This window comes from Urocitellus parryii, chromosome 5 (genome assembly GCF_045843805.1).
Source record: "Urocitellus parryii isolate mUroPar1 chromosome 5, mUroPar1.hap1, whole genome shotgun sequence".
Lineage (NCBI taxonomy): Eukaryota > Metazoa > Chordata > Mammalia > Rodentia > Sciuridae > Urocitellus > Urocitellus parryii.
The window spans coordinates 120,073,771-120,098,138 of record NC_135535.1 but is presented as its reverse complement, the minus strand read 5'-3'; the positions used below and the strand labels follow the sequence as shown (position 1 = coordinate 120,098,138).

General features: G+C 45.1%; 1 protein-coding gene across 11 annotated transcripts in view; it reads left to right on the top strand.

Annotated features, from left to right (window-relative positions):
• Positions 1-24,368, top strand: part of Mical3 (microtubule associated monooxygenase, calponin and LIM domain containing 3) — a 198,040-nt gene that overhangs the window by 150,450 nt on the left and 23,222 nt on the right. For 4 of the 11 annotated variants that reach the window (XM_077798619.1, XM_077798621.1, XM_077798618.1 and 1 more), the window contains 9 exons: positions 3,159-3,409; positions 5,487-5,576; positions 7,517-7,654; positions 8,925-8,990; positions 12,574-12,687; positions 13,523-13,669; positions 14,160-14,242; positions 15,390-17,226; positions 17,913-18,007. In XM_077798619.1, the coding sequence (XP_077654745.1) occupies positions 3,159-3,409; positions 5,487-5,576; positions 7,517-7,654; positions 8,925-8,990; positions 12,574-12,687; positions 13,523-13,669; positions 14,160-14,242; positions 15,390-17,226; positions 17,913-18,007 (2,821 nt within the window). The remainder of the gene's footprint in view (positions 1-3,158; positions 3,410-5,486; positions 5,577-7,516; positions 7,655-8,924; positions 8,991-12,573; positions 12,688-13,522; positions 13,670-14,159; positions 14,243-15,389; positions 17,227-17,912; positions 18,008-24,368) is intronic. The other 7 variants (XM_077798616.1, XM_026413863.2, XM_077798620.1 and 4 more) reach the window with 7 other exon arrangements.

Here is a 24,368-nt window from a genome sequence, read left to right as displayed (position 1 = left end):
CTGTAACACCGTTCCTTCCAGTCCACTAACTACTGAGGCAGCCTTAAACAAGTCCCTGGTTGCACTCCGCCTTGAGGAAGGGACAGCATGGCCTTCCCTCTGCCCACCAAAGATTTAAGATGAGCATAGAAGCCTCCTTATCCTTATTTTATCTTTGAAAGATGTGTAATGATATATTAATAAGAAAATAAACCAACAAACAGAGGTGTGGGGCAAACAATATATTTAGTCAACTTTTTGTTGCTAAGACCAACAGTGAGACAAGAACAACTCAGAAGAGGAAATTTTTATTTTGGCTTCAGAGGATGGTTTCAGAGGATTTGGACTATGGTTGACTAGCTCCAAGGCAAAAACGTCATGATGGAAGAGAATGGCAGCCAGGAAGTAGTCTAGAGAAGAAGAGGAAGGGAACAGGGACAGACTCCCTGAGGTCACACCTCAGTAACCTATTTGAGACAGGATCTTACTAATTTACCAAGGCTTGCTGTGGACTTGCTACCCTTCTGTCCTAGCTTCCCAGGTACCAGTGATTACAGGCATGGGCCAAGTTTTTGTGTACTTTAACCTCTACCTTCCAGCCCTCAGTCACACCACACTCTCATTCTACCTTACTTTATCATGATGTGTTTGCATCTTATCTGTCTTTGAGAATAAGGAGCTTTTTTGGATCACTTTTATGTTTCTGCACGTTTAGCAAGTACATTAGAAGTAAAAGACAATTAGCTGATATTCATTCTAACTTTTCCTAACTTAAGCTATAATTTTTTTAGATACAAAGTTTGATATTAAGTATATCTGAAATACAAATTTTGAAAAACTGCAATTTGGGTTATCATGAACTGCACTGTGACATCATTTTTACTGTTATATTATTTCTTTAAATGTCCTAAATTAAAATAAACTAAGATGCTTAGGAAAAAAAAGAAGTAAAAGACAATAAATTTTAGTTGGATGAATGAATGAGTAAAGTGAGACTCATTGGAAGGACACAGCTTTTTATTTCTATATCCACTGGCTCAGCTTTAGTGGGTGCTCAAAAATGTTTATTGAATGAATGAATGATTGAAAAATTGTATAGCTAAATAAACAAATAGATGAATAGCTAGAGCCCCAAAGTATAATGCAGGCATGATGAAAGTCAATGATCCATCAGAATGTGCCTGAGGGGAGGTATTTCAAGACATCCTGACAAATTAGAAAATCATGGCTCAGAGAGCATAAGTAATAAACTGAAGGTCACAGTAGCAAAGCCAGTGTGGCATTGTGAGGAGTTAGGAGGCAGATAAGAGGGAATGAGGCCCAAGACCACCCTCACTTCTGACACCAGTCACAAATTCTGATGTGATGTGATGACCCTCAGGTTCAATAATTTGCCAGAAGGATTTACAGAACTCCCTGAAAGCAATTATACTCACAGTTGTGGTTTATTACAAGGAAAAGATGGAGTTTTAGAAACTAGCCAGGGGAATATGTACATCTGGTAGACTGCAGAAAACTATGAAATTCGGGGCTTTTGTTGTTCTACCTCATAGAATCAGGAGAGCGTTGCTTCTTGGTGTTGATGTATGTCAGTACCCATCGAAGAATTCACCACCCAAGCCTGGCTGTTAGGAATTTTTTTTGGACTCCATTACATAGGCAATGACTGGTTGATAGTTCACATGTATCTCAGTCTCTAAGTCAGCATATACCAAGTAACCCAGTACCCCCACCTGAAATCACATCTTTGGTCTCTCTTCTATGACTGTCCCCCAGCTGACTTTGGGATGTGACCAGCCCTCAACCTAGATCCCCATATTAGACTGTCTACCAAAGACCTCAATCAGAACAGTCCAGGGGGTCAGAATTTACTTCACAAGGACAAGGACAAGGCTAGACCTCTCTTTGGATAAGATTCTTCCCCACATAGTACCGGAAGCATCCATGTTGAACGTTATTGTCTTCATCTGGGTCTGTTCACTGGCTTCCTCACTCTCAAACACAAATGAGCTATGAGAAAGTCTTCCCTGGATAGAGAGAGGACTCCACCTTAATAGGAAGCTGAAACTAAACCCACTTCATGCCTCAGGCCTCTGGAGCTTGGGGCTCTATCATCCAGAGTTTGGTCCAGTGCTTTATTATGAAAGCCACATTTTCTTCGATCCAATTAAGGATACACTTCTCACCACAGGCAAAGTCTCTACTGGAAAAGATTCTTTAGGAACTATCAGACTGTGAAACAGGCCTGGAAACTTCTCCATTTGAGCCCATACCACTGTGGGGAGTGGAATTTTGTTCGTGTCCTGCCTATTATACTGCTTCCTTCCCCAGGGCAAAGAGGGATCATCCTAAAGGGCAGTGGTCAGGTTCACATAAGTTTTGCACATAGCACTGCTTCTGTTGCAAGCTGAGCTGGCCTTGTTCTGTGAAGGATACAGGTGTGGAGAATGTAGCAGGTTGTCAGGCATGATGATGACTGCAGGGGGTTGGGTCCTCTCCTGATGGTTTTTTTGCTTTAGCTGTGCAGTGGGCAAGGCATTTACTGCCTCTTTACCTTTGTGTTCCCCACAATATGCAGCTCTGGGATTGGCACATTGTGAGGTCTCAAGGAACACCATGAAATTGGATCTGCTGCTTCCTCCCCCAGCCCCTGCCCCAGCACATACACACACCCCACACTGATTACAAGGCACTATGTTTATTTCAGCCTCTTGGGGCACCTTCTCTTTCTCCCTCACCCCTATGGTTCTCACAAAAGGCTCCTGACTGACCTGAATCAAGTTAGAACCGAGTTCTGCAAACCAAATTGTGGGTCAAGGTGAAAGAGGACTTTCTCTTCCCTCTCAATTCCAAGGGTTATGTGTTTATAGCAAAACAAGTCCACTGTCCCCTGCTGTGTTCTCCAGGTCCTCTGTGAACACTTACCCAGTGGTCATGGTGTTTACTAGCCTGTTGTGCCCCACCAGGCTGGGCTTTTTGCTTGTGTGGGTCCATGTAAATGTTCACTTATAGATGTAATTCATCCTGCCCTATTTGTCACCCTCTTTCCATTCTTATGTTCCCTCCCTCCCACTTGACAGGTGCTTTGCTGGGACATATTGCCTCCAACTGTGGCACTGAATCTTCCCTTCTCAATTTCCTGGCATTCCCTCACTTGGTTTGTGTGGTTATCTTCATAGCAGTTCCGAGTCGGAAATGGAGGAAGAAGAGGAGGAGGAAGAGGAGGAGGAGCAGCTGCCCACTTCTGACCTGGGTGGTGTTCCTTGGAAGGAGGCTGTAAGGATCCACGCTCTTCTGAAAGGGAGGAGTGAGGAAGAGTTAGAGACCTCCAAGAGCTTTGAGCCTGGGGAGGGAGAAGAGGAGGAGGAAGAGGAATATGAAGAAGAAGAGGAGGAAGAATATGACGAAGAGGAGGAGGAGTCCAGTGAAGGTCAGAAAAAAGTCTCTTCTCCTAACCCTGACCCTGTCCCTCTGAAATAATCTGTCCCATGTATGAGAGTGACAGGTTTCATTGGCTGGAGTCACATGGACACTTCCCACAGAGCTTCAAAATAATCCTTTCTGTTGCTCCCTGACCTTAGGTACAGGGGCAGAGGAAGGATACCAAATCGGGCAGACAGGCCACTGTGGGAATAATGTCCCTGGTGCAAATTCAAATTTTTAATTGGAAGTAGAAAATATGGGCCAATCTAAGGATTTTGACCTAATTAACCTACTCATTCCTGTCTTCTCATTTCCGCCCCCCAAGCCCTTTAGTTTCAGTTATAGACATTGATTGTAATAAAACAAGGGAATTTAGCTTCCTAGAGGAATCCTTGATTTCTGATCTTGAGTAATGAAGACTGCTTTGAGCTAGATGCCCACCAGACAGGGTGCTGTCAGTGATACTCAGAATAACATTGTGGGGGGCTGGGGATGTGGCTCAAGCGGTAGTGCGCTTGCCTGACATGCGTGCGGCCCGGGTTCGATCCTCAGCACCACATACATACAAAGATGTTATGTCCACCAAGAACTTAAAAAAAAAAAAAAAAGAATAACATTGTGGGGGGCTAGGGACATAACTCAGAATTGGTAGAGTGCTTGCCTTGCATGCACAGGGTCCTGGGTTCAAGCCCCAGCACCAGAAAAAAATAAATAAATAAAAGAACAGAATAACAGTGTGGGGCCAGAAATCCTGAAAAAGAGCATCTTAATTGCAATTAAGATGAGCATCTTAATTGCAATCCTGGTTGGTTCTGAAATAATTCTCTTAAACTCAAGGTTTTTTTCAATTTTGTCCCTCTCTCTGGCTCTATGTAACCTTAAGTGATGATGATGAACTTGCTGAATAGAAAGAGAGGGTCATTCTTTCCCAGCCCTAGCTGTACAGAGGTCCTGTAGGAGGTGAGGAAGGAAGTAGCACCCTGCGGAGGTCTTTACTTTCTGTCCTGGGGACTCAGAACCAATGGATAGGAGGACATGGGCCTTCTAATTTCTAAGCCCCAGTTTCTCCCCAGGAGTCAGAGGAACAGATTAAATTCTGAACAATGTGGGCACAGTGGAGTTGTACATGATTGCTCTGCTAGGACTTATCTCTGCTTCTTCTGAAATTCGATGTGCTCACTACGTAGGCCCATCCCAGGGGCCATTTCCTCTGACACTGTAATATTTTAGCCCTTCACAGACAGGGCTGTGATCCACAAGCCAGACCTGACACCTGTGCAGTTTAAGACAACTATAAAGAGGTGGTGGGGACAGGATAGCACCTTAATCATGAGACCCTGGACTTGAGTGGTCAGGGTCAGGGCACTTCCTCAGAAACTTCCCTGTGGAGTTTCTCTCCCTGTCCTCTTGCACTCACCCCTCTGAAAGTGGAGACCAAGGCTGGACCAGGACTTACAAGGCAGTATGCTTTACAGCCTATACTCCCCGCCCAGTATTTTTTATGAGCCTTGAGTAGGTCTGTGCGAGAAGGAGCTAGGCCCTGGCTGGAGCCTGAGTTCTCTCATTCTGCCATGTCTGCGGAGCCAACTGGTCCAGAGTTGCCTCCATGTTCCCCTAATTAGAGGAGGTAGTTGGTGCAGGGGGAAGGTATTTTGTTTGCTTCATTATATGTGTGTGATTATTATGCTTAATGACTTTTAGCTTCAACACAGCTTAGAGTCAGAGCTTTTTCCATTTTCAGGAGAGTTTAGCCCACTTTCCCCTTATGAAGACTAACTTCTTGGGCTTGGACTTAAGACCAGACCTATAGGGAATTGGGGCCTTAGCTAGAGAAACCCAAACCAAAATATTCAGTCAAACTCTAGACATTTCCAGGTGGGAACCTTGTATTCCCAGCCTGGAGTATGTCTTCTGGGCAGTGGACTTCCACACCTGTGTAGGCAGTGACAGGATGCTACTATCTTGTCACTGAAGATAACTCTGCTTTCTATTCTTTTTCCTCCTTTCCGTTCCCTTTTCTCTCCATTTGTCCCCCTGCGGGATTCTTGATGCTGCTTGTGGGTGTCTGGCTCCCCCTGCTGTAGAAGGGGAGTATTGCCCCTGGGACAGAGAACTCCTGCAAGGCCAGTGGCTCCAGCATCTGTCAAAGGAAGAAGAAACGGGTACTTGTAAAGGTACCCACTTTGCTCCCCTGCCCACCTTCTACCCTGGCTCCCTAGCAGCCATCCAAAATTTGCCTCCAAGAGCAGGTCCCACATGAAAAGATCTGTGCTTTTTAGAGCTACACTGCACATATCTAGCTGGGCACCTATCTCTGGGCCCAGCCTTCCCAGACAAAGTAGAGAATAGCATATTCCAGAAATGGAATATGGCCCCATTTCTATCCCTGTGGGTTTTTCTGAAATTTCTCCTTATCCAGTTAAGATTCAGTTTCTTCTCTAATGCAGAAAATCTCACAATGCGGCCACAGCTCTTCTGTCACCACCACCACAGGTGCCTTTAAACATTTCTCTGAGAAAGAAAGAAGTGCTGGCTTCATGCTGTTGATAAATCCCCAAGGCTGCATGTGGTAATAGGAAGCAGAACATTACTCAGGGAGAAGACTCATTCTCTTCCCTTGTTGCTTAGAAGGTAAAGAAAGGTCCTGCCTCTTTTCTTTTGACTTATCTTCCCCAGGCCTAAATCTGAGCTCTTTGGAGGTGTTGCTGTAATTCGGCCCCCTCCACTACCATAAAGGCAGATAAACTGGCCTTGCAAATAGTCCTTCAGTCTATAGAGACCAGCAGCTCCAGTAAGGGAGCCCATGAGGGACTAATACCCCACATTGATAGCATAAGTCAGCATCCACATTGGTGATCTTATTGGTTCTTCCAATCCAAATCAGAGGTTGTCACAAAACTAAAACCAGGTTGTCCAGTTAGATTATTGAAGGAAGGGGTGACATATACTCACAGATAGACACTGGCTCCTGCTAAGAATTGAAGAGTCCTTCAGATCGATGGCACCTGCTCTTGCTGCCTGAATAGTCGTCCTTCCTTCTGTAGTATCCCCTCCTTCCAAGTTGCTAGCTATTCCTTTATCTTAACCCCACTGTGTAGCATGATGCAAGCCCTAATGATAGGGATCTCACAAGGCAGGGACTGCATGCAGATTACTCAGGCTCTGTCAGCAAGAATAAGCTGAAAGGACTGCCTGTGAGTCTTCATTTAACTGAGAAACCAGGTCTCATGTCCAGAGGGTTCAGTAGGATACCAAATGGAGTTTTAAGGAAAGGAGCTTTGATAGTTTTGATTGGGGGGGGACGCAAAGAGGTGTGGGTCTCCTCCCTACCCCTAAACTCCTGGAGTTTGGGGACTTCACAAGCTAGAGTTCTGCTTCTTCCCTAAGCTGCTGCCTCCCCTAACTCCATCCTCCCCAACAACTATGACCCTGGCAGACCCAGCATGCAGCATGAGGAAGATCTCTTATGGAAGGGGCTTTTTTTCTCTCTAGTAGAAGCTCTTACTACAGAAAACAAAAAAATACAATATAAACATAGTACATTTTTGTCCTATGTGAGTTGACTGGCTTGTGGCAGAATGGCACTGTCCCATCCCACCTTTCTGTTGTCACTTGACTGGAGTCTCAGAAGTGGTCAGCTTGGCAAGTGGTGGTAAGCACTTTGCTGTATAATCAACAGAAGGGGCATGAATGGCGTGACGTAGAGGGCCTCATGCTGTGCTAGGTAATCAACCTGAGTTCTTATCACTCTTGGAGGAATGGCCCTTCAGAAGTCAGTTGTCATCTGCTTTTTCTCCACCTTGGCATTTGGATTCCTCAAAAATCATTTAGGATGAAAAAGGCAGCAGAATCTGCATTTGGAGTTGGAATGTGTGGTTCTCTTCACTGAAATTAATAGTACACATGAAGTTCAAAATGACTAATCCAAACTGAATGACTAGTAGTTACATGCGTGTGAGCACATGTTCTTGATTTTTACTTCTTTCTATTCAAACTGCTCCTGGCAAATACTGTAACTCTTCTTTCTGTTTCCTTTCCTGTGATGTTTTATCCCCTCCTTTTCTGTTTATTTTCTCCTCCCTGTCATCTCCATCCCTTAAACCTGGCACAATAGCTGGGAACCACAGGCTACAGCAGATAATAAATCCAGCAGATCCCTTGGCGATCCAGGCTGATGTGCACTGGACACACATTCGTGAGAAAGAGGAGGAAGAAAGAATGGTCCCAACCTCTGAATCTTCCACTTCTAGAGGTAACTGCTTCAAGACCCAGGATCCCATGTGCTGCTATCAGCAGCTTTCATCCCTGCATCCCTTCCTGTTGCTGTAGAGGACCTTTCTGCTAAGACCAAAGCCTCCCATTTTGATCAAAAGTAGAACCCAACAAAACATTACGTTTTCTGCTGTTAACCCAGACAGGTGTCCTTGACTCTCATTTGAGGATATGTAAAGTTCTCTATGGATTAAGAGGTTGCAGGCTCTTTCTCCAGTAATGAAAAATAATAAACTGAATTTGACCTAGGGAAAAATGAGAATTCACTTCCTGTACCCTATATTTCTCGGCTGGGGTCTTCTTTGCCCACTCTATAGAACATGCTGGTGCTTTCCTCATGGAGTGTGTCTGAGTGTGACTGTGTATGACAGGAGGAGGAGAGGGAAGCATATTTAGAAGTAAAATTAAGAAGAGAGATATATCAGGGAGGTTTCTAAATTCACTGCATTATTTTCAACTCCAGGTTTTAGGTGAGTTGGTCTGTGTTTCCCAATAAGATGAAAACGTACCTTATTCAGTGGTTTTTGTTTTGTTTTGTTTTGCTTTGTTTTGAGACAGGGTCTCACTATGTTGCTCAGGCTGGTCTCTGACTCCTGGTCTTAAGTGATCCTTCTGCCTCAATCACCCAAGCAGCTGGGCTCCAGGTGCATGCTACTGCACCTGGCCTCTGGCTTCTTTTAAGGAATATCAATAACAGAAAACAAAGGACTCTGTTGAAGGATTCATTGACTGTGTATCATTCCTCTCAGCTACCTATCTTCCAATATGGACCCTTGGTCATCACCTCTGTCTGGCTCATGTAGCTTCACATATTCTTTGTGCCTATTACAGGCCACACACCCTTCAAGGCTCTGGGTATACAAAAGGGATGCTTCCTTGCCCTCGTGAAACTTAGCCTTTAATGCACTATTTTATCCTTCCAGCCCCCAACTCTTCCCTTGTAGGTAAGACCAGCCTCTGTTAACAGCTTTTGCAGAACTTTAGATACCCAGAAGCTATGCTGAACTTGATGTGAGAGCCCCCGCTGACCAGGGCACCTGACTGACCTACGGCATCGACCAGGAGCATCCTGCAGCCTCCCTTGGGTTTTCTCTCAGGATAACGGCGGATCATTACCCTCATCCATGCCAGACAGGCCACTCTCTGCTCAGTTTCTTTTCTGTTTTGGACTTTAGGAATGACCGCAGCTCTCCTCACTGGGAATGCTTACTGCTGTGTAACTTTGTATTTATCGTCTGTTTTAAATTCAGTGCCTGGCCTTCCTTCCATACGCCGTGCAGCAGTGCAGGCCTGGCTGGAGACGGTCTCCGGAGGTAGTCGGTGATGTTTGATCTTTTCCCACTCACCATAACCTTTCTCTTTAGGCAGCTCTGCTGGTGCCTTAACACTAGAACTCTGGTCCTGTCGCTGGTGCATGCGAGGGTGGAGCCAGAGGTGGGCGGGGGCACATGCATGCCTCACTCAGGCAGCCCATCCTTGCATGGACCAGAAGTGCATCCCACATTCTACAGGGCAGATTGGAGGAGAACATTAGTGGAGACAGGACTTGTTGCATTAATAGAGGTTGAATACAATGACCAAAGCTAAAGGAACCTTTTTTAGCACTGAGGTTTAAGTATGTAAAAAAATAGGTAGTAATTGAGTGTGAAAACAGAGGAATCAAAATAAAATTCCACAAACCTACCAAAATATCAGAGAAGGAAACAGTCAAGACTCAGGGACAGAAGGCATTTACAAGAATTATCAGAGAGGAGGGGAGGGCAAAGGACTGGTATTATACAGCTAAGGGAAGAGGGTACAAGAAGGACATACCAAGCTACAGGTGTCTTTTCAGCTATTTATGCCATGAGATAATTGGCAAACCTTAGTTGTCTTTTCTAAATTTTTTCTGGAAACATTTCTCAGTGAGGGGGTCTACATGAATTCGGGGCAGGCTGTTCTTTCCATTGCAGGATGTTTATCCTTGGCCTCTGCCCTCCAAATGTTGTACTGTCTCCATTCCCAGCCTAGTCGTATAACAACCAAAGACATACACGTATTTTCCAACACTGTTAGAAGAGAAGGCAACATTGCCTGCTGTCTGAGGAATATGGCCTTAGCAGTTGCATCCAGGATGGGCAGGACTGACACGCATGGATCTTAACCACCAGGCTCTTACCATTCCAGCCTATTGTCTTCACCAACAGCAGGAAAAATAGATAAATGTCAGGAGGAATCTTCCCAGTGTATAAGAGAAAGAATGCCATCGGGTGTCTGATTCAGCTGGCCCTGAGCCATCAGCCCTCGACATACGAGCTGCTGAGAATTTCTAGTTAGTGTGCATCCAGATGACAGAGGGATAAGGTGGAGGAAGGGGCACTTCCCAGCTGCCACCTGAAATAAACAGCAATTCCTGGCTTTCGTAGTGTGTAACTCATCAACTTGTGTGGCCGCTTCTATCACCCTGCACTTCATCTTAACCTAGATTCCATTCGCCAGTTTCATTGCTCAGGCTGCGACTCCTTCAGCATCTGCTACTGCTGCATTGATAGTTCTCCCATGTTTATTTTTTGATGTATGTGATAATTGTTCTTTTCAAGGTACTTCAAGAAGTATAGAACCTTACCCATCTAATTCGACAGTAGAGGTTTCTTAGTAGAAACTCCAAGTAGGAGAACCACATGAAGGACCAAGGGATCTGGATTGGGACGGGCCAATCCAGGGAATTGGGGCAAGCTGGGGAGTTCTATGGAGTGGTCTTTGTGCTTGCTTCCAGCCTACTTGCCAGCAAAAGTATACCAGTGTCTCTTCTACCACCTAAATGCTAGGCATTCACATATTTGTTCAAGCAAATAATGTTATTCACAAAAGACCCCCCCCCCTTACCAGATAGGCTCAGATTCTGTTCCCACTGATCTATTTGGGGTAGGTTTGGTCTTTCTATGGTATAGTACCATGATGAGCAGACTTTCCAAATATAAAGCTCAATTTGAGAAGGGGCCTAGAGGACATGGGTGCTTGTAGATAGGCTTTTGTTTGTGCCTCGTAAATCCCATTCCCTGGTGTTTGGGGAACTATCTTCCATCGGTGGCCAAAAGCAATGTGATTGCTCAGACCTATAGAAGCAACTGAATAGTTTTTCCCTAGAAAATGTTATCATCCCAGGAGAGAGTACCTTGGCATTGCCAGCTTGCTGGTTGCTCTGGTGTCTCAGAGGGAAGGGCTTGGCATTCACAGTTCACCAGCCTAGAACTTACTCTGGACAGTATCCACCATCCCTGGAATGCCTGTGTGCTCCATTCTAAACCTCTTTCAACAAAAATTAAATTTGAACCACTATCTTAAAAGTTATGCATAAAAAATAAGTACACAGCTTAAGGGATTTTTTTTTCCCTATACTGCAGACTTCATCCAGGAACACTTCACCACTGAACTACATCCCCAGTCCTTTTAGATTTTTATTTTGAGTCAGAGCCTCACTAAGTTGCATAGAGCCTGGCTAAGTTGCTGAGGCTGGCCTTGAATTTGTGTTTCTCCTATCTTACCCTCGCAAGTCACTGGGATTACAGGCATATACCACTGCATCCAGCTCAATTTAAAGAATTATTAAGGAATAAAACTCATGTAATTGCTACATTATCAGCAGTTTCAAAGGGCTGCTCAAACTGTTTCAGCACATTGCTTCTTAACATCCTATCACTAGACTGCAGTAACTAGTTTGGTCTGTAAAGAAGAAAACTTCATTTTAGGCATATGGCTATTATGTGTTCTATCCTCTCTCATTTTCAATTCAGCTTTTTTAAGAAATTTACCTGAGTTTAGCACTCCCATACCTTAGGCATGTAATTAATTTTGTGTATTCTTTTCCCTATTAAAAAAAAAAGTGGGGAGGATTTACCCTATTTATTTAATTTTTATTTAAGGAATTTACTCCAGCTGTGCCACAACCAGTTCCTCTACTCCTTCCCCTACCTTGGGCCTGGAGGGGCTGAGGGGGGCCAGGCAGGTTGGACTCAGGCTTATATGCAAATCGAAGCATAACTTTGTTTCTTGAAATTAACCCCTTGGGGAATGACTGAAGGGTGGTTGTGCTTGCAACCCTAGAAGGAGCCCTGAGGACCCCTGGCAGATGGGTGCTATCAGTCTCAGGGGACTGTCTCAGAATCCTTGAGACAGTACTTGTTGCTTTCCTCACTGCTCTTAGAATCCACTGTTCATGCAGGTGCAGATTCTTAGTATGCAGAGTTGGGATGCGTGGTGTGTGTGTTTAGGGGCTGGTTCCTTAGGAGAAATGAAGTGATTGAGTGCCTTGCTTCATTTTGTAGCACCAAAGGGCTACTCTTGACTCCAAAAAAGGAACTTTACATATCTCCTCAGTTCTTCTCCCTTGTTCTTTAACGAAGTATTTCTCTCTAAGTTATCACAAGAAAAGCTGCAGCTTCTACCAGTGGGAAGGGTGGAATCCTCTCCCTCAAAGGTAGAGGGAAGAAACAATCCCTCAGATTGTATCATTGTGAGATTTAAATGACCCCTGACTTCAGAGGTAGTTAGGAAAGTATCTAAACTTAAGCACTGATAGCTGGAAGCTAGTGTTACTGCTGGAGCTTGATTTGGGTGCCTGTTGGGCCTAGGCAGTAACATTTTACCTCTGACCATCTTGGACTTGAGACTGTTAAAGCAAACAGTCTGTGGGAAAGAGGGAACCTGGCCAGGCCTTCAGCTGTTCTTCTCCTTCCACTTGACCCTACTCACATTGAAAAATGGCCTGGGCCCTCCTCAGTACCCACACTGCTTTTAGAGCACTCCCCACGTCCATCCAAGTGGATTTCTCTCTTCTCCAGTAACCCGTCTTTCTCCTGCATAGACATCCTTTTTCTGTCTTTTCTTTTCTTCTTTTCCTGGAATACCTCTGCCTTACAGCCCCATTGGATGAGAATGACCTGGAGGAAGATGTGGACTCGGAGCCAGCAGAGATAGAAGGGGAGGCAGCAGAGGATGGGGACCCTGGGGACACTGGTGCTGAGCTGGATGATGGTATGGGGCCCCAGCCTCCCTCTCCACTATGGACACAACCTGTTCCCCATAGGGGGAATGACCTGAGTGGTTAGAACTTAAGAATGTTCAAGAAACATCTACTTTAAAGCAAAAGCTCAAGGGAGTCAACTGTTTGGCTCCCTGGGTGATTCTCTGTTCCATCAGTGACTTACACTCGTTTTGTTTCACCCACCCAGAAGCCAATCTCCTGTGTAGCCTGTGTGAATTGAGTTATGGTTGAGAGCTGAGCAAATTTCAGACTGTTCAGGGCCTTTAATCCATTAGATGCCCTTTGGCATTGAGAGACAGGGACATTTTAAATAATTTTAAGAATTGTTGTCTCATTGGGCAAAAAGGAACAGGGACTAGGTTGGACAGAAATGAGAATAAAAGTTGAGGTTAAGATCATGAGGGATTATAGATGTAGTCTATGGTCTGGGCTGGGAACTGGTGAAATAACAAGAAAGATAAGTCCAGGAAGCAAGGCCCGCTTTTCTGCAGGTGTAACCCAAGCTTTTCTTCCTGTCATGCTTTCATATGTCATGGTGCTATTTTTAAAAGTAAGTGGAGCACCACAGGCTTCAATGAGACCCCACACTACAGAGGGCAGTGTACCTTGCTTCAGGAGAGTGCTTTGGCTGAGTCTCTTGGAAGCATTCTCAGAAGGCAGGGTCTGTTGCTGAGTAATAGACAGGGCTCACCATCACAATCCAGGCCTTGCACAACTGTGCACATGTGTCCATCCAACCACTGGGCCATGAGAGTAAGAGATAGAAAAGGAGTGTGGCCTGGCTCACGATCTGTGCCAATTTGTGTCCCTTCCTCCCTCCACTAGATCAGCATTGGTCTGATGACATCCCATCAGATGCTGAAATGGAGCTTCACTTGCGACGCCATCCTGAAGTAGAAGCAGAGTTAGAGCTGAGGGTAATAGAAAATGAGGAGGAAAAGCCATCTGCCTTACCAGTGCAACAAGAAAGAGGTAGGTCTACTGCTACCAGCAGGAGACAGCAGCTTCCAGAATGCCTACAGAAGCCACAGGGCAGGCTGGGTGGCACAGAGTCAGGGCCTTTAGTTGGCCCAGGGCTCCACTCTTCCTCCTGCTCTTCCTATCTGCCCTGCAAATGACTTCAACCAGCAGTTCCTTTCCTTGTGTTGTTTGGGATCATGAAAAGGTAGAAGGTCCATCTCAAAGCTTGGGACCCAGATTGTACACACAAAGGGTTACTAGTTCTTGGGGAAGTGAATTCCAGGAGTCCTCTCACTCCTAAGATGTGTTTTTTTTAGACCAGCCTGAGTACAGACCCAGGGACACAGCATGCCTTGGTTCAGCTAAACCTCTGCTCTCCCGGCCTCAGCAGTCCACTGGATGTAGTATGATGCCCTCCACACAACTTCCTGGGGGCCCTCTCAGTGTGAGTGGGGCTGGTGGGATGGTTTCCTCTTTTAAATCCTGTGTCCCTTCTTGTCAGGTCCTTCTCAAGTCTCCAGCCCCATCCAATCCCCTCAGGAACAAGCCATTCTTTCTACCCCAGCACCCAGCCACATAGCAGAGGTAAGTATTGGGGGCTCACTGTGAGGGACAAGGGACTGATGGAACTCCTGTCTTTGGGCCCATGGTGTGAGCCCCTCAAGAAGTAGAGGTGAAGTAAACTACTACCCCCCATTCTGAGGAAAATTACATATTTTTCACTCCTTGTGTTAAGTGGGGCTGTTGATTATATAATAGGAGTGGGCTTGGGATTCTAACTCAGTCTTCTTGATGTATGGACAAATTTGTTTTTAAATTAAAGTCATATTTATAGGATCATGGGTTTATTATAATAGATATATTTTTCTTTATGTTAAAATAAATGTATAACTATTTAAATACTGCCTGGAGGAAAGATCAGGGTGGTAGGCCAAGACACTAGACCTAGGTTTTTGGATTATGGCAGCATGGCATCATTCAGTGATTTTCTTTTTTTTTTTTTTTTCTTCACTGTACTGAGGGTGGAACCCAAGGCCTGACACATGCTAGACAAGCACTTCTCTACTGAACAACATCCCCAGACTTTTGTATTATTATTATTTTATTTGGAAATAGAGTCTCACTAATTTACTAAGGCTATCCTTGAACTTTGAATTTTCCTGCCTCAGCACTACTCTGCCTCCCACCCAATTAGAAGTATGTTCCACTAGTGATTTAGTGATTTTTTTCTGTGAAACAAGAGCTTTATTTTACTGAGATGCTGAGATAGGGCTATAATAGACTCTGTGTGCATCTTTAAGCTTCCTGGGAAAGGCAATGTGATTATAAAACATCTGCACATAGTAATTATTTTAAATCTTACAGTGCTGGTCCCTGTGATGGCATGTCAGGGATCTTGGAGCTTTGGGAACTGCTAGTTGGGGTGAGAGCCAAATTCATTAGTGTTTTTCTGCCATTGTTCATTTCAGTGGACAGAGAAAGTAGGGTGTGTTTGAGATGAACCAAACCCTGAAAGCTCAGACTATTCAAACTAAGAGGGGTTCTAAAAATTTGACAAATAGAGCAGAAAATGAGGAAGTTTTTCCTGGAGCCATTTGAATCATAGATAAAATGATAGAGAGAGAAATTTATTTCAACATACACAGGCCCTTTGAGAGGAAAATTCCATAAAGAATGTTGTTGACCATGAAAACGTTCACTTCTAAGCAGCTTCTGTCTTGCCTTTCTGTAGGGACCCCAAACCCCACTTGCCTCTGTTGCCACCAAGATGAAATCCCCTGAGGAACGCTTTTTCCCTGACCCTCTGCTCCCCAAAGAGAAGCCCAAAGCTGAAGCTCCCCCGGATCAGAAGACTGCACCCCCTCCCATCCGGTCGCAGCCTGTATCTCTGCCAGAACCAAGGACACCTACCTCACCTGTGAGCTCACAGTTTGTGGCTCAGGTGGCCCCTGCTGCATCCCCTTCCACCCAGCTCCCTATTTGCTCCCAGCCTCAGCCTTCCTCAGAGGCCACCATCCCATCCCCCACTGAGTCCCCCATACGCTTCCAGCCTGTTCCAGCCAAAGCTTCTACCCCTCTGGTCCCCTTACCTGTGAAGAGCCAAGCTGATCCCAAGAACAGACTGGACAGCCCTCTTGCTGTGGATGAAGCCCTGAAACGGAGTGACCTGGTGGAGGAGTTTTGGATGAAAAGCGCTGAGATCCGCCGCAGTCTGGGACTCACACCTGTAGAGCGAAAGAAGGGGCCTGAGCCCAGCTTCCCCTCACCTGCCTTCAAGCCAGTATCCCTAAAATCCTTTTCAGTTGAGAAGTCCCCTCAGGATGAAGGACTTCATCTTCTGAAACCTCCATCTGTTCCTAAAAGGCTGGGCTTGCCAAAGTCAGATGGTGAGCAGCCTTCCCTGCTGACTCCCAAATCTCCATCTGACAGAGAGCTGAGAAGCTCCCATGAAGAGCGGAGGGATCTGTCCAGCAGCTCTGGCCTGGGCCTTCATGGGAGCTCCTCAAACATGAAGACCTTGGGCAGCCAGAGCTTCAACACCTCAGACTCCACCATGCTCACCCCACCTTCAAGCCCACCACCACCCCCACCCCCAGATGAGGAGCCCGCCACCCTCCAGAGAAAGCCCTATCAGATATTTGAGCATAAAGAAACTGAGCCAAAATCCTCCATTATCCCACCTCCTCCACCTGCCACATTTATGAGGCCCCCACGAGAGCCTGCCCAACCCCCCAGGGAGGAAGTGCGGAAGTCATTTGTAGAGAGTGTGGATGAAATCCCCTTTGCTGATGATGTGGAGGACACCTATGATGACAAAACTGAGGACTCAAGTCTGCAGGAAAAGTTCTTCACACCCCCTTCCTGCTGGACCCGCCCAGAGAAGGCCCTCCACCCACCCCTGGCCAAAGAGAATGGACGGCTGCCTTCTCTGGAGGGTAGTGCCCAGCTGCAGAAGAGGGGACTGCCCTTGGTCTCTCCTGAAGCTAAGGAGCTGGCTGAGGAACGCATGCGAGCCCGGGAGAAGTCTGTGAAGAGCCAGGCACTGAGAGACGCCATGGCCAAGCAGCTGAGTAGGATGCAGGAGATGGAGATGGCAGCTGGGGCCTCCAGGTCCCGCAAGGCTTCCTCAGCACCCTCCCAGAGCAAACAACTTTTGACAGAGTCCTCCAAACCCCCAGGTCTCAAAGGCTCTGAGGAGCCCACTCTGAAGCATGAAGCCACTAGTGAGGAGGTCCTCTCCCCTCCATCAGACTCAGGGGGCCCAGATGGTTCTGTCACCTCTTCTGAGGGCTCCAGTGGGAAGAGCAAGAAGAGGTCATCCCTCTTCTCCCCCCACAGAAACAAGAAAGAGAAGAAGTCCAAAGGGGAGGGCCGACCCACAGAGAAACCCAGCTCACGCCTTCCAGAGGAAGCAGCCACCAAACCCAAGTCCTTGTGGAAGTCAGTCTTTTCTGGGTACAAGAAGGACAAGAAGAAAAAGGGCGACGAGAAGTCCTCCTCCAGCACCCCATCCAGCAGAGCTACTGTGGACTCTGGCAAGCACAGGATGTCTCCTATTGTAAGAGCAGGTACATCAGCAGCAGAGAGATCTTCATAGGACAGAGTGTAAGGGGTACATTCTTGGGTCATTTTGTTGTTCTCAAAAGATCCACTTTCACATGCTGATGGCCCAAAGGTTCTTCTTTTTTTTTTTTTTTTTTAAGAGAGAGTGAGAGAGGAAAGAGAGAGAGAGAGAATTTTTAATATTTATTTTTAGTTCTCGGCGGACACAACATCTTTGTTGGTATGTGGTGCTGAGGATCGAACCCGGGTCGCACGCATGCCAGGCAAGCGCGCTACCGCTTGAGCCACATCCCCAGCCCCCAAAGGTTCTTAAGAGAGACGGGAACTGAACCATGAGTGCCCTGAGCATTTTCCTGCCTCATAAAATAACTCTAAAATCAGCTTGAAATTAGATAGGGTAGTCTTTGGAAGTTGGTACCCTTCCTAAAGTCACATTACCCCAAAAATGGCCCTGCTTTTGAGTGGGGCAGAGGGCACTTTTGCCTGGTGGTCCCAGACAGGTGTCCAGAGTTGTCAGCTCTTCCAAGTGGCTCTGCCCCTGAAGTAATAAGCATCAGAGCCCAAGCTCATGACACCCCAATGTAAGAGGAAAATCACTTAAACTTGAAACCAAACCTCCAGCTGATCTGCTCAAATGAGCGTGGAAGTCAGTGTTGTCACTGTCCTCACTCTGCCTCTTTTTACCTCACAGAGCTGCAGCTCCGGCGCCAGCTGAGTTTCTCGGAGGACTCAGACCTCTCCAGTGATGACATCCTTGAGAGGTCCTCCCAGAAGTCCAGGAGAGAGGTGGGTGGGTCCACTCACTGGAGGGACTTTGGCAGGCTGGCGAGTCTCGGCCTCTGGTAAGGTAGAAAACAGGGAAAGCCGATCTAAAACCAGGGTGGAGAGTGAGTGCATTTCTATGATTCCAGCAGGCAGATAGTGGAATGCTGATCCCAGACCAGGGTCAGAAGAAGAGCCACAAAAGTCTTCCCTCAGGCCTTTTAAAGGGGAGAGAGGTATTTGCTTTCCTGGCAAGAGTTCCCTCATTCAGTTCCTGTGAAGGAAGCTGGAGATATTCCACATGGAAACCTTTATGTTGCCTTTAGGAAACAGCCTGGCACTGTCTTCTTTCTCTCCTCAGCAATCCATGCAGGCAGTATCTGTCAGGATCCAGGCAAGGGGACAAGGGTTGCTCACACTCCAGGGTCATAGAGGCTGGGATAGAGCACCAGGCAGTGGAACAGGAGGTGGGACCAGGTTGCTTACTCCGGAGTGGGCCTCATCATCCTGCCTGCTTGGTAGATTTGTTAATTAGAGGAGGGTTTTGTTTGTTTGTTTGTTTTCCTGTTTAAGAACTGATCTAAGAAACTGACTTGGGTATGTGTCAGGTCTGACATGGGCTCTCTTGCTGCTCCAGAACTTAGGAAGTATGGCCACTCAGGTCTCCTAAGAAGCAAAGTTCTCTGTATACAAAGTCCCTTCATCACTGGCTTCCTCTGGTGTTCATTTAGGTTTTTTTTTGTTATTGTTGTTGTTGTTTGTTTTGTTTTGTTTTCTAAGATTCTTATAGCTTTGTCTCAATACAGTGAAGTTGGAGGAGGGAGAACTAGAGAAAGTTCTAGTGGGGCATCTATGTGACAACAACAGTGTTTATATGGGAACTAAGATCCATAAAGGCCTCAGCAGCAAGACAGGGGCAGTGATGCTCTGTGTGAGCCCAGTTACATCTTGCCCTCTGTCTAAGACAGAGCTAGACATTACCTTTCCAGGAGTAATAGCCCTGCTGCCCCTTACCTCCCTTTTTGAATAAAAATATACCCCAGAATATCATGTGCTTTTTTATGTATATATTTTTAGTTGTCGATGGACACAGTATTTTATTTATTTATTTTTATGTGGTGCTGAGGATCAAACCCAGTGCTTCATGCATGCAAGGCAAGCACTCTACCACTGACCTACAATCCCAGCCTTCATGTGCTTTTCTGACAAGGCCTTTTGGAACTTTGGCTTGAGTCCCTCTTCATCAAAAACTTTAAACTGGTAGCCAGTACACCCCAGGGAAGACCATGGTGGTTCTGTGCCTCTCTGTGTACCAGTTCACAAAGATACCTTCTGAAGCCTGCTTCCAAGTTCCTCCTCCCAGCCTGATTCAGTTCTTAATTACTTGGAAAACTGAGCCAGACACAGTGGCACAACCTATAATCTCAACAACTTGGGAGTCTAAGGCAGGAGGATTGCAAGTTTCAGGCCAGCCTCAGCAACTTAGGCCCTTAGCAACTTGGTAAGACCCTGTCTCAAAATAAAAAATAAAGAAGGTTAGGGATGTAACTCAGTGGTAAAATACCTTAGGCTCAACCCCAAGTACCAAGAAATAATAAATAATATTAATAATAACTTGTCAAGCCCAAAGTTGTTGCACATGCCTATAATTCCAGGAGCTTGGGAAGCTAAGACAGGAGGATTATGAGTTCAAAGCCAGCCTCAGCAAAAGAGAAGTGCTAAGCAACTTAATGAGACCCTGTCTCTGTAGGGCTGGGGATGTGACTCAGTGGCTGAGTTCAATCTCCAGTACCAAAATAATAATAATAATAACTTAGAAAACTGGAGAAAGATAGTCAGCTTACTTCCCATCTCATTCTTGATGTGTTTGTCTCTAAGGCTGCATCAGCTCTTTCTGTATTATCCTAGAGGAACCTAAAATGACTGTTGTCTCCTCCTGCTTCACCTATCTACAGAGTTAGGTCTCATATGTCACTACCAGGCCAGCAGTGAGTTAAGGCCTAGCAGTCTTGTATGTTTTCCCTTGGGGGTTCAATTTATGTGCATCCTGAGTACCCTCTGCTGAATCTCCCAGGCAGGACTGTTGGTTCTGAACTGAGGGTTGCTTCTGGATTTGCATGTAGGTCTCTAAATACATTGGGGATGTCTTGGAATTCTTTTTTTTTTTTTCCAGTTGTAGATGGACACAATACCTTTATTTTATGTATTTATTTTTATGTGGTGCTGAGGAGCAAATTCAGTGCCTCACACATGCTAGGCAAGCACTCTACCACTCTACCACTGAGCCAAAACCCAGTTCTGTCTTGGGATTTTTAAGGTCTGTGAAGAAAGGAGAATGTTTCTCTTAACCTCCATGGTGACCGTGCAGATGTTCAGATAGTTCATGTCATGTTGGTCAAAAACATACAGCTGTGGGGCTGGGGTTATGGCTCAGCGATAGAGCGATTACCTCATACATGCAAGGTCTTGGGTTTGATCCTTAGCACCACATAAAAAATAAATAAATAAAATAAAGTTTTTTAAAAAAAACCATACAGCTGTGATTGCTATTATGGTCAAGTTTCTCCACTGCTTCTCCACAAATTAATGAAGCATGTTGACAGTATGCTGATTAGCAGTCTTCCCACATTAGGCTATGCCAAGGCTGTTATCTCAGTTCCACCTCCCATTGACGACAGACTTTCCTAGGGCCTCACAGGCACCAGAAACAAAGAAATTCATTTCCCTATTCTTGTGAGCGAGTCAAGGACCCCATTATAGATTCCTAGAACCACAGGACTATGGAGACCTCACATTACCAGGCATACTCTATAGGGACAGGGCCATTCACTAGAGATCACATAGGGAATGTGGAAGATAAGGCAGGGCCTACAAGGCTGCTAACCCAGCTCCTGCCATGACGTGGAGGTGAACCAAGTGAAAGCAGAACGCCATGTTTTCAAGACATGGAGGCTAAGGCAGGACAGAAACAGCTATAAAGGATGCTTTTAAAACGGTTAAAGAGGGCTGGAGTTGTGGCTCAAGTGGTAGAGTGCTCACCTAGCTCATGTGAGGCACTGGGTTCAATCCTCAGCACCACATAAAAATGAAATAAATATATTGTATCCATCTAAAGCTAAAAAATAAATATTTTTTAAAAAAGTTAAAGACATTTGATCATGAATGGTGTAGTATGTATAAATGTACCATCCAATCAACATAAAGTTTCTTGCAAGTGACAGAGGTACTGTAATCATGTAGGAAAATGTTTCTGTTCTTAGGAGGAAGTACATGCTAATATTTTTCAATGTGAAAGTTTATGGTATCTACAAATAATTCAGAAAAAGAAAAGATTATAGCTGTATATTGTGGCATACACCTGTAATCCCAGCAGCTCAGAAGGCTGAGGCAGGAGGATCACAAGTTCAAAGCCAACCTTAGCAAAAGCAAGGTGCTAAGCAACTCAGTGAGACCCTGTCTCTAAATAAAATACAAAATAGGACTGAGGATGTGGCTCAGTGGTCAAGTGCCCCTGAGTTCAATCCCTGGTACCAAAAAAAAAAAAAAAAAAAAACAGAAAAGAGCTGAGGATGCAGCTCAATGGTAAAGCACCCCTGATTCAACTCCAGGTACCAACAAAAACAAAAAAGGTGTGTATGCATATAATATAAAGATTAGATACATGCACACATGCCTATGAAACATGCTGTAAAATGTTAACATTGGGGAAATCTAAGTGATAGGTATTCAGCTATTCATTTTCTTTCTCTTTCAACATCTCTGTAGGATTGAAGTTTTTCAGAATAAGAAGTATAAGGAGGAGCTGGGGATGTGGCTCAAGTGGTAGTGCGCTCACCTGGCATGCGCGGGCCGCTGGGTTTGATCCTCAGCACCAAGTAAAAATAAAATAAAGATGTGTGTCCACCGAAAACTATAAATAAATAAATAAATAAATAATAAATAAGAAGTATAGGAGCAAGGGAGCTAAAAGTAAAAATGGGATTTGGCTTGAATGAAGAGGCCAGGCTCCCAGCCACAGAGCCACTGTGTAGCAGAGATGGAAGAGATAGCTCCCCTTGTATCTCAGACACAGCCCTGAGTCAAGCACTGGTGAAACAAGTGACAGGGTCTTTTGATAATAATAATAAAAGAAAAAAACTAAAAATAACTTGTATTTTGGGGCTGGTTTGTAGTGGTAGGAAGCTTGCCTAGTATGTGTGAGGCACTGGGTTCTATCCTCAGCACCGCATAAAAACATAAAGGTATTGTATTCCTCTACAACTAAAAAAGAAATCTTTAAAATAATAATAATAATAATAACTTTTTTGTTTGAAAAATGCAAGTGCAGGATTTTTTAAAACACCTACAGCCATGCCAACAAGAAATAACTCATGTTGACCTCTTTTCTTTACTTCCATTTGACTTTAAATACAACTAACTTGGCTGTTTCTTGGCCACCCTGGCCCATCCGAGGGTGGTGGGCCTGCTCTCTGACAGCCTCTCTTTCTGTTTCAGAGCCACAATGTCAGCTCTTGTGGCTGGCCTCATCTCTTGGGCACATGAAAATTGTGTCATGATTTCATTCTGAATTGGTACCAGTCCCCAAAATGGGTAAATTATGGAGAAGGAGGGTGCTGCCCTGTCCCCGTAATATTTACAGCAGCCAGGTACAGATGTCCATGCTGTTCCTTAAGGTGTAGTTACCTAACCTATAATCCTACTATGAGTTTTTCCCATGCTATTCAGGGACATCATTTGTCCTTTCCCTTTTTAAAACTAGCCTGTTTCTAATAATGAAAATCTTCCTTTCAGTCTGCTTTGTGAAAGAAGTGAGTTTGAGGCAAGGTGCCTATTCTGAGAGGCAGATTCATTCTTTTCCAGGATAATGTGCATGTGAAATGTGAGTCCCCACTATGTCACGGTCATGACAATCAGAAGCAGCACAGGCAGCAGGGTACTGCAGGCCTTCTTGTTGCTCTCAGAATCTCCTTATCCTATAGGCTACCAGACTTAAGCCACCTCCCTCCCTGGCTCCCTGATGGCCTTTTAACTACTTAATACAACCGATAAGAAGACCAGAGGAGCAAATGTAACTGACCCCAGTACTTGAGCAGCTCCACTCAATGTTTAATGGAGTAAAAAGTCAGTTAACATTGCTATCTGAAATACTTTGGGCAAATAGCAGTGATTTATGCTATTTCAGTTCCCTTCACCAGGTATAATCAAGAAGTAGCCTGTATTCCTGTGTCCCGTGGTTTAGAAACATGCCAGGAGAGAGCTTTTGGGGAGAGGGTATGAGGTTTAGTACCTCGTTTCCCTCTTATCTGTGTCTGACATCAGGAATCTCCTCCATCCACCCCCATACATGAGCAGCAGGAAGGGTTCTAAATTTCCAAAAGTAAAGGAATGGGTTACTAAAGGAGAAAGGGATACTGAGAAAAGAGAAGATTTGGGGGAATGATAAAGAAGCTGTTTCTACTCAGGAGAAAACTAAACCCCAGTCTTACTCAAAACCAGTGTTCACTAAGATGCAGCTGTACATGCAGTTTGTTCATGCAGGTTTCTCCTTGCACAGTCCTGTGTGACATTGTGGAAAATAATCATGTTTAAGTCCTGTATGTTTGTTTTAAATTTCTAATTTTACTCCATTTCTGTGTTTCATTTTAATTTTTTAAATCATCATTGTCATTACTGTTCTGTTTTGTTTTCCGTTGCCATCCCCTTAAAAGTCAATTTATGTACCACACGCCTTGGCATTCAGGAGATCCTATTCATCAAAGGTAGTATCTCATTCCTGATGGCTGGTCGTCATTGCATGCCTGTCTGTGATTAACCACCCAGAGCAACCTGAGCCCAGGACCTGTGGCCACATCCTCACTAACTGTGTTCATACATGCATGTAGCTGTAGCCACCAGACCTCCTTTAGCTATGTCATGAGGAAGAAGGAGGATGAGACACACCCGCTCTTCACTGGCTGGAGTGCATGTGGTAATGCTCCAGGTGCCTGGGAGGGAGGCAGAGCTGCCCCTGTGGGTCTGGGCACCACAATAAGAGGGGTTGTTCGTCTCAGCTCTGTGGACTGAGACCTCAGCTTCCCAGGGCACTAGAATGCCACAGCTGTCCTTAAGGACTGCCTGTTGCCTCTTCACTTGACACTCCACTGTCTTTAAAACTCTTAGACAAAAGACAAAGAGCCTGGACTTTGAGTTGAATTTGGAAGCCTTCTTTAAAATCTATAAAATCTCCTAATTTGGTTTCTTTTTTGTTTTGGTTTGGTTTTTGGTTTTTTTGTTTGTTTTGTTTTGTTTTTTTAAGAAACAATACAGATGGCCTTGTGAATGAAGGCAAATCTACAACATGTACCTCTCAGGGGTTTCCCAGTGTCTATGCAAAGCATGGGATTCT